The sequence below is a fragment of the Vigna unguiculata genome, chromosome 6 (genome assembly GCF_037176805.1).
Source record: "Vigna unguiculata cultivar grain cowpea cultivar isolate G323 ecotype 2 chromosome 6, ASM3717680v1, whole genome shotgun sequence".
Taxonomy (NCBI): Eukaryota; Viridiplantae; Streptophyta; class Magnoliopsida; order Fabales; family Fabaceae; genus Vigna; species Vigna unguiculata.
Window position 1 is genome coordinate 29,556,479 of NC_140797.1, and position 14,730 is coordinate 29,571,208.

Sequence of the window (14,730 nt, forward strand, 5' to 3'; positions counted from 1 at the left end):
AATTACCCGTCCAAATTTAAGAATTATAAACATTTTTTAATTTTTCTAACACACTCTAATGAATCATAATTAAAAAAACATATTTCATCGATATAATAGCGTAAAATTTAATCATTGTGAATGTAACGAAGTTATTAAACATTAATTTTAAAGTATTAGGAAACATAGTAAAAGGAACTTGAATGAAAATTCGTATTAACTGAAACTAAAATATTATGCAACAAAGATAATTGTTAAGTTCAATAATTCAAAATTCAACTATCTCATTCAACTACCTCATTTTCACCTACCCTTCTTCAGATATTCTATGTTATTAGATTGTAATAGAGTTATGAAATTGAGTTGCTGCTGCCATAATTACTGGTTTAAAATGCCGTTAGGAATTCAAGTGTGAGTCTAAGTCCCACATTGACCAGAAATGAAAAAGTAGAGCACTATATAAGAATAAAGACCCATAAACTCATTGTCTTAAGGTTTTGGGTTAGGCTCAGATCTCATTGATGTTGTATCTATGAATCTCACACTTATCATTTTATCAGGTATTATAACATTACAATTTTTTTTTTTTATATTTTATGAAGTATTTTTTTCAGTTTTTTTATACAAAAAATATATAAAAAAGAATTTTTTTATTCTCACCTCAGTTATATTTTTTCTATTTTTCTTTCAGTTATATTTTTACAAAAAATCCGTAAGAATTTTTCTATCTAAAAAATATATTTTTATTCTCATATTGTTTTGAAATAAAAAAACAATTTATAAATGGTTTATTTATTTTGGTAATATTAATACATAAAAAAATTATGAAATTAGTACTTAAAATGAATAAATGAAAAAAAATCTTTTGATCAATTTTTTATTTTTCAATTATTAAATTAATAAATCCAAAGCTTGCTGATTATAATATTAAAAAGATGGTAGTATCCAAAATTTCAATTTCAAGACAATGTAATATTAAGATTGCAAATTCTTGAAAACGTATGACATACTCAATGGTGAACTGGATTGACATTATTATAAAGATTGTTATATCAAAGGCGCTCTTGATTTTATCTTCGAAAATACTTTGGTTAGAATTTTCTCTCCAAACTTTTACAGCCATAATCTTGAAATAGTGTTGTTAAACAAAGGATTTGTACTATGATTTTGATATGAAATTAATTTAGGATTAAATATATTTTTGATTTTTAAATTTTAATGAAATTGAAAGTAGTCCATCCTCCAAATTTTTATTTAATTTAGTTTCCAAACTTTAGAAATACATAGATAAATTTATTTATTTTAACCAAATTTTATTAATTTTATTTGACGTTAAAAAAACTAAATTCACGTATATCTAAAGACAGGAACAAATTTGTTCAAAAGTTCAAAAAATACTAATTTAATTTTCACTTTAAAAGTCGGAGAACAAAAACATATTTAATCCTTTAATTTGGGTAGCATCAATGTAATGTAAAATTTTTTTGTGTTACATTATTTAATAGAGATTAAATATGTTTTTTAGTTTTTAAATTTTCATGCAAAATTAAAATCTATCCTTATTTCAAACTTTGATGCAATTTTGTTCTAAAACATTAAAAATGAATAAATGTAATCCTCGTAACTAATTAAGTTAACTTTTCTATTTTTCTCCAATTTATGCGGTGTGCATAGGAGTGTTGTCACTCCTATGAATTCTCTGAGTTGTGGTGAACACATCCATGCCTTTGCATCATTGTTCTAATCATTTGTTGGTTTTTCTTTATGTTTATAGGTTGAAGGGAGGTTCCTAAGAAAAAAATTTGTCATAAGAGGCAAGGGAAACTAGGTTTCTTAAAAATTATGAAATGAATTGATTATTTTGATTATTAATTGTGTCTAGATGTGTTAAATGAATAAGTGTATTGAATTAGAGTGGTTTGTGTATTTTTTATTTGAATTTTGGCTTTACATGTCGAGAGCGAGTGAAAATATGTTATTTTTATCTTAAGCGAGAATTTCTAGCTTAAGTGAGAGCCTTCTTGCACAATAGAGAAAAATCTAGCTTTAGCGAAAATAACAGAATTTTACTTTGCTCTCAATTCAAGTTTTAGCTTAAGTGGAAATTTCTAGTTTAAACGAAAGTCTCTGTCGCTCATGCAAGAATTTATAGCTTAAGCAAGAAAACCAACTCTTTTTTGTCTATGTTTAATTTTTAACTCAAACGAAAATTGACTGAATTAATTTTAAGAATATGATGTCTGAAGCTATACATGAATGAGGTATTTTGAAACTTGACTTAATATGTTTTACATGAGATATGAGTTACTTTAAGATAACATGTTTAAGATGTGAGAATTTCATGAAAAAATTCCTTTAGTGGTAATATAATGTATGTAATAATTTATGTAACTAGATTTCAAAATTTGGTGTTAGCGCATCTTGAAATCCGATGAGGTATTAACCAAATTTTGAAATTCGGTATTACCCCATCATGAAATCTGGGAATGCCTAAATGGATGTCGAAATCCAGTGACTAAAAACGCCAAATTTGGTGACTCTTATTTAGGTTTTCATGTCTTTCCAACAACCCAAAACCCCTAACGAATAACCCAAAACACAATCAATCAAAACAAACCAATTACATTATAAATTGAAGATGAAATGACCATGAACAGCTTCGGCCAAAAAGAAACGGCAAAGGGGTTGGAGGAAGTGGTGGGGGTGTTGTGAGTGCCTTGGAGGTGAGGACGAGATTGAAAGAAAGTGTCAAAGGTTATGCCGTGGAACGGCTTGGAGACATCAAATAAGGTAAAAACCCTAGTCAAAGATCTAGTAAAAACACATGCAGAGTCAAATAATCAAAGATTAAAAGGGTAGCAGGGAAATGTGAAAAAGTTGGGGGTGCATGAAGAAAAATTGGGGATGTTGGGGATGCAGGAAGAAAGCACCAAAAAGAAATTTCAGAACAAATTTGAGTTAGGATCTAGTGACCAAACTGCATCAACCAGTGAACCAAACATTCTCATTGAGTGATTCAACCAAAGATTGGTTGTATTCTTAGCCAACTCCAATCACCAATTTGAAGGAAGTTTTTAGAGAGAGAAAAAAAAAATCCAACTTCAAAGACTGTTGCTACACGGTAGGAGATCAGTGGTATTAGACAATTGCAAGGAGAAACTTTGTTTGAATATTGGGATCGATTTAATATGTTGTGTTCTATTTGTCCCAACCACCAAATCAATGAACAACTCTTGGATAAAACACATGTTGTAGCTAGATACCTTATTTCCAGCATGGCTGAAAACTCTCAGAAATTCCATTCAAGGACCAGAGGTAGAGGTGTGCATGAAGTTCGACACAATTATAGCATCAGCACCCAAATAACACAACGCGACAGTTCAACTTAAATTCACAACAAAAGTATGTGCCACCACCAATGAAGCAAAATGCACTACCAAATTTATCTAAACAAGTTTATAACTCTATGTAATCTTTTTCATCCCTTCTCAACTTTTACATATTATTTTTCTATTTATACATATCTAAACAAGTTTAATTTTTCATCAATTTTGATTCCTCAATTAATTACATTCAACTTTTAATCATATTTTTCAAACATTAATTTATACATTAGTTATATTTTTCAAATCAATTATATGCTTACTAAAGTATAAAACTTAATATATAATCTCTTATCTCTAATGTATTATTTATTTAGAACTTAATACGACCTAATAATACAAGATATAACAAACTGCAAATTCATCCAAACCAGTGTGTAATATAGTTTAATTTGATTTTAACTTTATATCAAATTAATCTTATTGACATGACTTATTTTTATTCAGATAACCTTTTACCAAAAATACAATATGAACGTCATCCAAAAGCATGTATCAAGTTAAGCAGAACACAATAAGAAGAAGAAATCCAGTAAATTTTTTAACCTTATCACATACTGTCACCACTTAAATCTGTTTACATCAAGCAGGCTATACCCATTGTCCATTAGATCACCTAAAATTTGCACCACAATAGACATCAGATTAAAGACACTTGCTATTATAGCTAATTTGAAACCACCAATAAAAGTGACAAAATTATGATCATTGATTCCTAAAAAGATTTATAAAAAGCACCAGAATCAGAATATGACATTGTCAGCATATCTGAGTAAGCAAGGAATCAATCCCTCACAATATTTCATCTTTCAAAACACCATGGCCAAACAATCCATCACAAAAAGGGTCCTTGTGTGTCCAAGTAGAAAAATTTATATTAGCAGAATAAGTTCAAATAGCACAGTATCCAAGTCCATAATGCTTTGAATGCAGTTTCAAATATCTCAGGGAAATTAAGTGCAACCTTAATGGCCTGGTTCAACAAGAGAGAAATAAAAGAAATCCCAATTTTCACAAATAACAGTCAATACTACTTAATCTCTCAGCACATTGTGCTTAGATATCTTCACTCAAGAAACATTGAAACATTAAATAGAATTTGATTACAAACATAGTGAAGGTAACCTTCCTCTGATTTCTGGTTACTCTCTTAAGATGTGTAAAATATAAACAGAATCAGTAGCTGGAAAAAAGTTCAATGCTAAATGTATCCAATCCATGACATAACAGTGTGCACTATAGTGGTGACATACACAAGTAGAGGAAGATTATGAAATTGTAAGACATCTTTACAACATGGTAATTCAAGCACAACTAACTGTAATTTGATTCAACTTTAGTTATTGACCCCTTCTGCATGCTCTAACAGACAACAGGGGCTTCCACCAACACATTCTATAGTTTATGGTAGAAAAAAATATAGACATGCTCATGCCTATAACACCTCATCTTCGTTTATAATGGATGGAAATAACACACATCGGAAATGGAGATTAATAAACCAAGCTACTGAAAGTGGAAATCACCACTAAAGGGATTTATCCACCTGTTTATACAATCAGTATCAAAATTTGAGCAGAAGCCCTCCACCCAAGAACAATAGAACTCAAATGGCACAAAATGTGAAAACAAGAAAAACTAAAGATCTAATTTAGGATTGAACACAAAAGGCTGGAAGCAAGAAAGAATCATAGCTATAAAAACAACCAAAGGCTACACTACATTAGATTGATTGAGGAAACCTCTGTAGAGGTCTGGTAAGAGGGGCAAAGCATCCTGAAAATTGACGACAAATTTCTCCAAGAACTTTTCCTCAGTTGTGCAAATAATGGAACTAAAGTGCACGTTTTTCTCAAGAAGACCTTTTGATTTCAAGATTTTAATTACAGAGAATCTAGGAATAATCCTCTTCTCCAAGCTGTAGGCTACAACAAGAGGATATTCAGCAATAGCTTCTGATGGCCAACCCATATCCTTCACAAGGAAACTCATCTTTCTGGAAAATGTCTCCCCTGAAAACTTCATGAAACTGGGAAACTTCCTAAATGCTCGAAGAGCCATATCCCGGTTCCAGCCCCACTTTTCATAAACCTGAAACCTTGACTCCCACACTTCTTTCCTCATAGTTACAAGCACGTGAATAGCAACAACAAAGTCCATTTTCAAAGGACTAAATCCAATTTCCTTAGCTCTCTTGATAGCTTCCACAAACCTCGAATGCTCCACATATGCTGCAGACAGAGAATTAGTCACCAGGTGACTGATGGAAGCCTGAGGCACACCATATTCCCTCAAAATGTCAATGTTTGGAACCAACCTATTCATTAAGTCACCATACACAAAACCAAGTGGGGCATTTTTAATAGTTCTAACAACTTCCCGATCAGCATGAACTACACTCTTTAGGATCTCATAGCGAGGGATGATGCAGTTTTCCAAGTGCCTCTTCAAGATACCATGGTTGGCAATCAGGATCTTAGGTATGTCAGTGTTGGACAGCCCAATAGAACGAAAGAACTCGAGTTTAGGCAAAAGGGTATCCTCTACTTTTGCAAATAGCACGGAAGGATGTCTCACCACAAGCTTTGCAAGCTGGGATTTTGAGAACCCATAGTTGCTGAGGATATCAATGACAGCATTTGGGCCATCTGGGGTTTTCAAATTGACCCTGTTGGAGAGTTCCCTAGCCAGAGTTTGGGACAACCCACATGAGTTGATGAGGTAAGACACAGTAAAGGTGGAACCTCTGTGTTGCTTTCCATCTGATTTAGAATCAGAGGAAGTGCTTGAAGTGAAATAATTGAAGAAAACAAGTGAAGCAGTGTGTTTGCAAGGAAGCAGAGAACCCAATAGAAGATGGCTACCCTTGTAGCCAGTGAATGATGATGCAACTAATCTTGAAATGAAAAAATTGGGCACCATTTACTTACCGAGAAATTTCAATGCAGTGAGATTTGGCCAAGACACCGCGAGCACAAAGAAGAACAACTGGGTTTCGGAGAATCCGTTGTTATTCAGATGTGGTAAGAAGGGTCGACCTTTATGGTGATTAGGGATTCTCATTTGGATGTTCAAGATGGTAAATAGAAAATATGATTTTTATATATTAAATAAATAATTAAAATTCAAACTCAAAATTTTAAATATTTTTGCTTCTCAACGGAAAAATACTTTGAATTTATAAGAAAAAGAAAATCTATAACTATATATAAAGGGGATTCCCTCTTTTGTGTCCACATTTCATAATTCCAACTTTACCCTTTATAATTTAATTATTTATTAAATTTTTAAAAATTAACGGTTACTTTTACAAGTTTTTATAAAATTATTTACTTATCTCCTTTTTCTTTTTTTCTCTTACTATTCATCAACAATTATTTTTCTCTTATTTTCTCCGTACATTTTATTTTATTTTTTATAAATATACTTTTATTTTGTTTATTAAATTAATAACATTACAATATCATCAATTATTAATATAATTCAAAAAATGCCTACACACAGGCGCGATAGCGCCTGTGTTTACACTAGTGTCAAGAAAATAAATCATTTTTTTAATTCTTTTTCATTTCAATGTGGTATGATCCTATACATGAAAATAAACATTTTTAGAAAAGACTCTTACACCCATATCTAATTTTTCTACACCTCTTCAATTTTTTGGTTTTTTTGTCATTCTATTCTTTTGATTCTTTTAATTCTTCCCGCTCAGTTAAAGATCCATCTTTTGGAATTCTGGTTTAGGAGAGATTCAAATCTAACGTCTTCTCCTTCCTCATAAACCCCATTCCCACTCCTCCATTTATTGGTTCTGAGAAAATAATTATTCAACTGTTACAAATTGTTGCTAGTTGTTTTCACTTTTGTTTTTCCCCATTCAACCATTGAAATTTTTAGGTTAATTTATTGGGAACTTTTGGTTTTGAATTTTTCAAGTTTGGTCTTTTGTTTTTTACCCAGATTCGACCGTTTAAATTTTTGTGTTAATTTTTTTGGAATTTTTGGTTTTGAATTTCTCAGGTTTGGAGAAACAAGGCTTGGAGGTAAGGATTTAAGGTGGTTTGTAAAAGAAAATTAAAAAAAGATTCAATTTTTAGTCTTTTATTTTATGCTTCAAATGCTTCTCATTTGTTCCTTTTTCTAAACTTTTGTAATCGTTGTTGACGGAGGGGATGATGAAGTAAATATTTTTTTTGTTGATTAGAATTTTTGTAAGATGATTTTTTTTTGGTAAAATGTTGTTGGTGATTTCAAGTGAAATATTGTAGCAATTCAAATAAACACCTGCACATATAGGTTTTGTTCTTCCTGGTAAGCTTGATTTTTTTTTTAGGTTTTCTAAGTTTTGTTTCCTTATTTGATTTTATTTCATGGTTCATTGGGTTTTTTATGGAGAAGTTCTACCTATCAAGAAAAGTTGTGATATCGAAGACAAGAACAAGCACTGGCTCTAATATTGGTGGTGCTCGGGATCCTGCTTTCTTTTCTGTTTGTGAGGATTGCGATCTTGATACGGGAATATGCTAGGGCATGTTTCTAAGTAGTATATCTTCTCCAATTACTTTTTTTGCACTTTGTGAAAGAACATGTCCATTTTTCAATTATTTTATTTGAAGAAATAATTTTTTCATCCCATGGACATATTGTGGGAGTGATTCATCTCATCTTCATTTATTGTGGTTATGGTATTCCAGGTGGTGATGAGTTTTTCGTGTAAAGGGGTATTTTTTTAGAATATGTTGTGTTCTAGAGTTTTCTAATGTTTTTTATTTTCCCTCCATTCTTTCATGTTTTGTTGTTCTATTGAAGGTTTGTTTAGATTTAGTTTTGTTTTGTTTTTAACTTTCTTTCTGTTTAAACCTTTTTTAAACTTTCTTCCCATTTCCTTTCTCTAAGGTCCTGATTTTACAGCTTTACTTCATTTTTTTCTGTGTTTTAACAATAACATCTGTTGGGTTATAAGTCATTTTGACCTGCTTTTGGGATTGTGGGATGAAGGGAACACTGTATAATGTCTTAATGGTGTACTGAAAATTTCTTCAAAAAGTTATGTTTCTTTGCTACCTTCCTCCCCAAATCTTCACTGGATGGAGAACAAAGATGAAATCGATGACCGATATGTAGTTATAACTTTTTTTTCACTCGAAAAAGGTGTTAATGGGTAATATTCCTTTATTAGGGTAATATTTCATGCTCTGGATTCCTATTTTCATTAAGATGTGTATTAATGTTTAATCTTTGGATTAGCATGTTAAAGTTTTTTTTCATTTTCTTCTTCTTCTTTGCTTACCAGTTTCATCGGCGACGAAGCTCCTCGAATCGAAGAAAGAATTGGGTTGCAACCAGAGTTATCTGAAAATCTATAAGACTCGATTCCAATAGACAAAAGGACTTCGAATTTATCGAACTTAACCGAATGCCATGTGTGTGGCTTAAGGTTGACGTCTCTTCGTTTTTCTATTTTTTGCCTTTAGTTATGTTTTATGATTAAATGCTTTTATGTTGTTGGATTATGGTTGTGATTTTTCCTGATGTTGTTATGTTTCATTTTAAATTGTTGTTTGTTTAAGGCAGCGGATGCATGGCTGATACCAGTGAAGCTAATATAATTTTACTTCCTTCAAATATTAAAGTTTTTACCCTGGATTTCTCGAAATGATTATAGGCATCGCAGGATAACTATATGCAGCTTAGCTGTTGAACAAGTTATCTTGGTTAAAATGGCAAGAGAAAGCTACAAAGTTGGCCCTTGATGATACATGTGAAAAAATGGACGAGTTACAAGGGAATGTCGCCACTCTATAAGAAAATCTCAAGAAAGAAAGGTAAATTTGGATTACATAGGGTACTTTAATTGTTTCTTTATTGTTGAATTCGTAGTCTTGTCTCATGAAGGACTTCGTGATATCATATTCCAAGGATAAAATCCAAGAAAGTAAACAAACTCTCAAAGAGCTTGAAACTAAGCACAACAACTATGCGAAAAGACAAGAGGTTCGGATAACATGGGTTTTGTAATTGAATCAGTTTTCATAGTTATATTGTTGTGCATTTATTCTTAATACTAAGCTTTTAAGGTGGTAAGTATTCGGAAGATTTCATTGCAATTGAAACTCTATTCAAGAGACATCTAATTCTTTTGTTTCTTCTTTGTTAGGATTCATCCAAAATTGAAGCATTTATGAAATAAAGCAAGGAATGAACTGAATTGATACCAAAACTACAAAAGTTGTTGCTTAATGAGGAGAAGATCTTGGATGAAATACATAGAGTTTCAAAGGTGGACTTTTATCATTTTTATTAATTTATTTCCAATATATTGGAAAGTGCTTTTAATTAAATTTGATGTGCAGAAGTGGTGATGGATCTCCAACTCCAATAATTATACTTTAGTCAAAACCTATTTAAAACGTTTTTTAATCTTAAGCATACTTCCTTGCAAGTTGCTACATTTTATTTTTCATTCTATTTTAACATAAAAAAGTTTGTTTTAGTTAGGTTCCTTATTCCAATGCCTAACAAATAGTCATGGTTGTCTTCTACCTCTTGATATTATGAAAAATTGTTAGAGTGAACACACACATACTTAATTGACATATTTGAATAGATTTTTAAATATACTCCACTATATTTGTTAGAGTAAGCTTTATATAGTTATCACGAGAGGTCTATTTTTGATAGGTGAGTTTTTCATCCATGCCATTGAATAGGCATGGCATAAGGTTTTTCATTACCCTAAGAATATTGATTAAGGATTGGGGTCTTTGTATTTGTTACCGGAGAAAGAAAGTTTCATATATTGTTCTTTTTGCATTGTCATTACAGTGGTGGCTTTAATCAGTACTTTTTAGAGATGTGGATAAATCATACAGGGCTTTAGGAGGCCACAATGAGATTGTCATTTTGGATACTATTATCTCTAAGGTATGAGGCACATAATTTAAGTCATTTTTTTAGCTGACGAATACCTTTTTTCACTCAAATTAGCTTTTTGATTTTCCTATGCAATTTGTTGGCTGAACATTTCTCTGAATATTTAAATACCACTAGCTATATTTATATACCACTTTCTTGGCTAACTATATATTTATACACCTCCTCCCTCTCTTTCTTTGTATGTTTCTTTACCAGTTTGGCTTTGTCACGTTGAGGGTGATTGGGTCTGATTTGGTGATATAAACTAAATGGATATAGTCCGGCGAGGAACGTAAAAGGTGAATGACACCTAAAATGAAGGCCCAGGATATAAACACTAACGAGGATGTTATTGTTAGTCTGACTAAGGAGAATAAAAACCTGGATATAAAGTGAACTTACATAACTCAACAAGTGATTATTGTTAATTCTTTCCATGGCTAAAGAAACTCAAGCTAAAATCTTGTTAACAATGTTATTAATGTTGTATTTGGTAAAAAAAAAAAAAGTAGTTCTATCTTTACTGTCATATTTTTTCAAGTCCACAATTTTTGTTAGCATGTGCTTTCCATATAGTTTTGTACTTATTTATTTGTTAAATGAAAAGGTTTCTTTTTCATTACTAAGTTGACATGTTCAGACAAGAACAAATGTTTTGACACCTCAAAAGGTCGGTGGCTTAAAGAGCATTTCTTATTTGTCTTTTCAGAATCTTAAATAGATGCCAAAGTTACATTATATGATTCATCCACCGAAGAAGAAATTTTGTCAAGCCAACCTGATACTTTGTATAGGATTCTATTTATGTGTTGATAACATTGATACAAAGGTTCTACTTGACTATATAGTTACAAGTTCATGTTGCCATTGTATCATATAACATAATTATCTCTCAATTCGCTGATGTGAGAGGTGTTATGATTAGGCCCTAATGGTTGTTTTATATTCTTAGTCTTTTACTTTTCATTCCTTTATAATTCTTTAGCTTCTAATTTGTGTAATTGAAACATTCAGGGATCCATACAGGAATGTAGTCTGATGGATAATTTATATTAGTACATATGCCAATATGACTTGGTTTGAAAGGCTTCTTCCATACATACATGCAATATCTGTAGCTGGATTTTTTTTCTTCCTCCTATGCGAAAAAACGTGTGTAGGTTCATTTACACTTTTTATCAATTTTTACCCTTATATTGTAAGAATTACATATATGTAATTTTAACATTTTAATTATAATAATATTATAATTACATAATTTTATTATATTAATGAAATTACATAAAAATTGTTGTCATATTAAAAAATCCAGAGATACTTATATTATTTCAAATTTAGTCTAATTTAAAATTAAGAAAGATATATTTAAATAGTAATTATACGATGATTTATTTGTTTATTATATATACTTTTGTATAAACCGAAAAATAAACTTATGCGTTATATTAGGTTTTAAACTGAAAAATGAACACTTAATGCATAATAATTTTTTTGTCGGTCATTTTTTCTTCTTATTATTAATAGTATTGTTATTATGATTATTATCATTATTAGTAGTATTATTAACAATTTTAGTGTTTTTTATTTTATACGGGACCAAAGTTTATTACTTCCATTTTATTTTAATAACGATACGTACAATATATTTACATTTTACTTTATCAATGATTCAAATATAATTTCACTTTAATATGATATATAACTTAAAAATTTAATAATAAATTTTGACTATATAATATTATTACTTTTCTATACATTAATTATTATGTCAATCTAAAATATATGAAAACAATTACCTTTGGAAATTATTCAAATATCCCAACTTCAATCATTAATACCTATCTATTTTACAGGTTTTTCGGTAAATTACTCCTCTTTTAAACATGTTTTTCGTGTCTTTGAATATGTGATCGGCATTTTTACAACTTGAACCTTGCTTTGAATCTAGAGTCCATTTTGAAGTGTTTGGGTTAAAAGTCATTTTGACTTTTCTCGTCTTTGGAATTTGTGGAATTGGTAGATGGAAGGAGTATTGTACATTGAGTTGAAGGATGTTGCATCCATTAATAAAAGTTACAGAACTGATTTAAATAAAAAAAATATAAAGTCACAAAATTATTGATCTGAGAATTTTCTCTTTCCAAATGCAGATCTATCCGGAATGCGGACTTAAACAGTGCAAACTTAAATCAATACGGACTTAAACGAATGTTTACTAAATATCAATTTTATAATTTAAACAAAATCATATCCATTTTTTAATCTTAATCATTCAAAAAAAGTAATAATAATATCTCTGATTCCATATCTCATATCTTTCGATATATCTTTGTCTGTTTATATATGCATGTGTTACTATTTACAAATTTTAACATTAACGTGTTGTTTTTATTTTGTACATATCTTATAATATGTCTATATTTTACTTTAAGAAAGAGCATACATAGGCATTTTATTTTAATATACACATCACTACTAAATTATTACATCAATTTTATAATTCAACACAAACAAATTTATATCCTAATATTATTGGGTAATCTTAATATTACCATTTTAAACAAAATAAATAAATTGTGTGTACGCATCAAGAATTAACTATTATAAATTCAATGTCTATATTGATAACAACACCTGCATGTATTTTTGCTTAAAAATTTTAACATCAATTCATGTTATTTTTTAAATAGGGACCATATCTCACAATCTATTTCCATTTTTTCATTTTTCTTTTAAGTTGATTATTCATGTGTGGACAATACTCTTGTACGGGACCAAAGTTCATAATATACCTACATTTTATTTTAACAACAATATGTACATATACACGGGACAAAGTGCACAAGATACCTGATTACTATATCTTGCCACCAAAACCACACATTTTAGATTTATTCTCAAATGTAGTCATTTCAATATTTCAATATAAATTAAGTATAACTATAAACTATGTATTGTGTAAATTATGGATTATATCAATATATAATGAACCTAATCAATGGTCTTAAATAATTAGATAATGAAGCAGAATGTCGTAATTAACCAAAATCTAAATAATATATTTACAAATCCACATAAATTATACCAATAATAACAATACTTTAATTTATATTTTTACTGATATAATATATAATATTTAAACAAAATACCCACAAAAATAATAACACACAAAAATAAAAATAAGACTCGTGCGTACATATCTATGAAACATGACTGAACTCTAGAAAAAATTGTTGAAACTAAATCGCTTGGTTACTAACATTTTCTTTTCCCTGTACCCAGATGTCATTCACAGTCTGTAGGATTTTTTTTTTCCTATTTCAGCATCGTATCTATGAAATGCACACACCTATTCAACGCCAACTATAGAAGAGTCAAATGCCAAATCTTTAACGCAGACTACCAAATCAATGTGCTGAGATATCGAAAAGACACATGATAAGTTTTCCTTGTCGCCAAAATTACACCCTTCATATTCATTCTCAAATATAATCATTTGAAAAAAAAATTAACTATAACTATAAACTATGGATTATCTGAATACGTAATAATCCAAATTATTATTTAAGCATTACTAAAATAATTAGATAATTTTTTTTTACTAATACAATATGTAAGCAAAAGACCAAAAATAACAATAAAAAAAAACTCGTGCGTAGGCACGTATCTCATACTAGTTCAACATAAAAGAAGGAGATGATCCTATTCAGCATAAAAGAAGGAGATGAGTTCAGTAAATTAACTCATTTAATTTTTTAAAAAGTGTGGGATTTTAGTTTTTATTTTTCATTTTTTAGGTTAAATATATATTTAATTTTAAAATTTGAGATAAAATTAGAATTTGTCAAAATCTTAAATTTTAATACGAGGCAAAGATCTTTCATGTAACATCCATAAATCAAAAAATAATGTATTACTTTATAAGCATTTTATTATATATTATTATTATTATTATAAATATATATATATATATATAATATACATATTATTATTATAATAAATTATGAACATATGAATGTAAAAATTATAAATATTCAAAATATATAAATAATCGATAATTTTATAAAAAAAATATATATTAAATATTTTAAAATGTTAATAAAAAGAATACTTTTTTAAAAGAAGAAACATAAAATAAATATCTTAAGTTCCGTAAGTATGAACTTACATATTGTTAGGTAAACTAGACATATTATTAGGTTATAAAAGAAAAAAAGAGAGAGGAAAAGAAAAAAAAAAGAAAAACCCTTCACCATTATCTGTTTATTACTCCACGTCATGAGATGAGATCAGAAGCTAATAAATGCATGTAAAATTATAAGTTAAAAAAAATGAAATGAGAACTTAATCCATAACAAACCACGGTAACTAGAATTTGAAAGAAGAAAACAGAATTGAACAGTGTTACAAACCAAATAAACTAAATGTAATGATTAGGTGCATAGTATAAATA

The 14,730-nt window shown here is 29.4% G+C and overlaps 1 protein-coding gene across 1 annotated transcript; it reads right to left on the minus strand.

Annotated features, from left to right (window-relative positions):
• Positions 1-4,542: 4,542 nt before the first annotated feature.
• On the minus strand, positions 4,543-6,431 carry LOC114186895 (transcription termination factor MTERF8, chloroplastic-like). The gene has a single exon (XM_028074965.2). The coding sequence runs from the start codon at positions 6,282-6,284 to the stop codon at positions 5,076-5,078; it is 1,209 nt and encodes a 402-aa protein (XP_027930766.1). The 5' UTR covers positions 6,285-6,431; the 3' UTR covers positions 4,543-5,075.
• Positions 6,432-14,730: the final 8,299 nt, after the last annotated feature.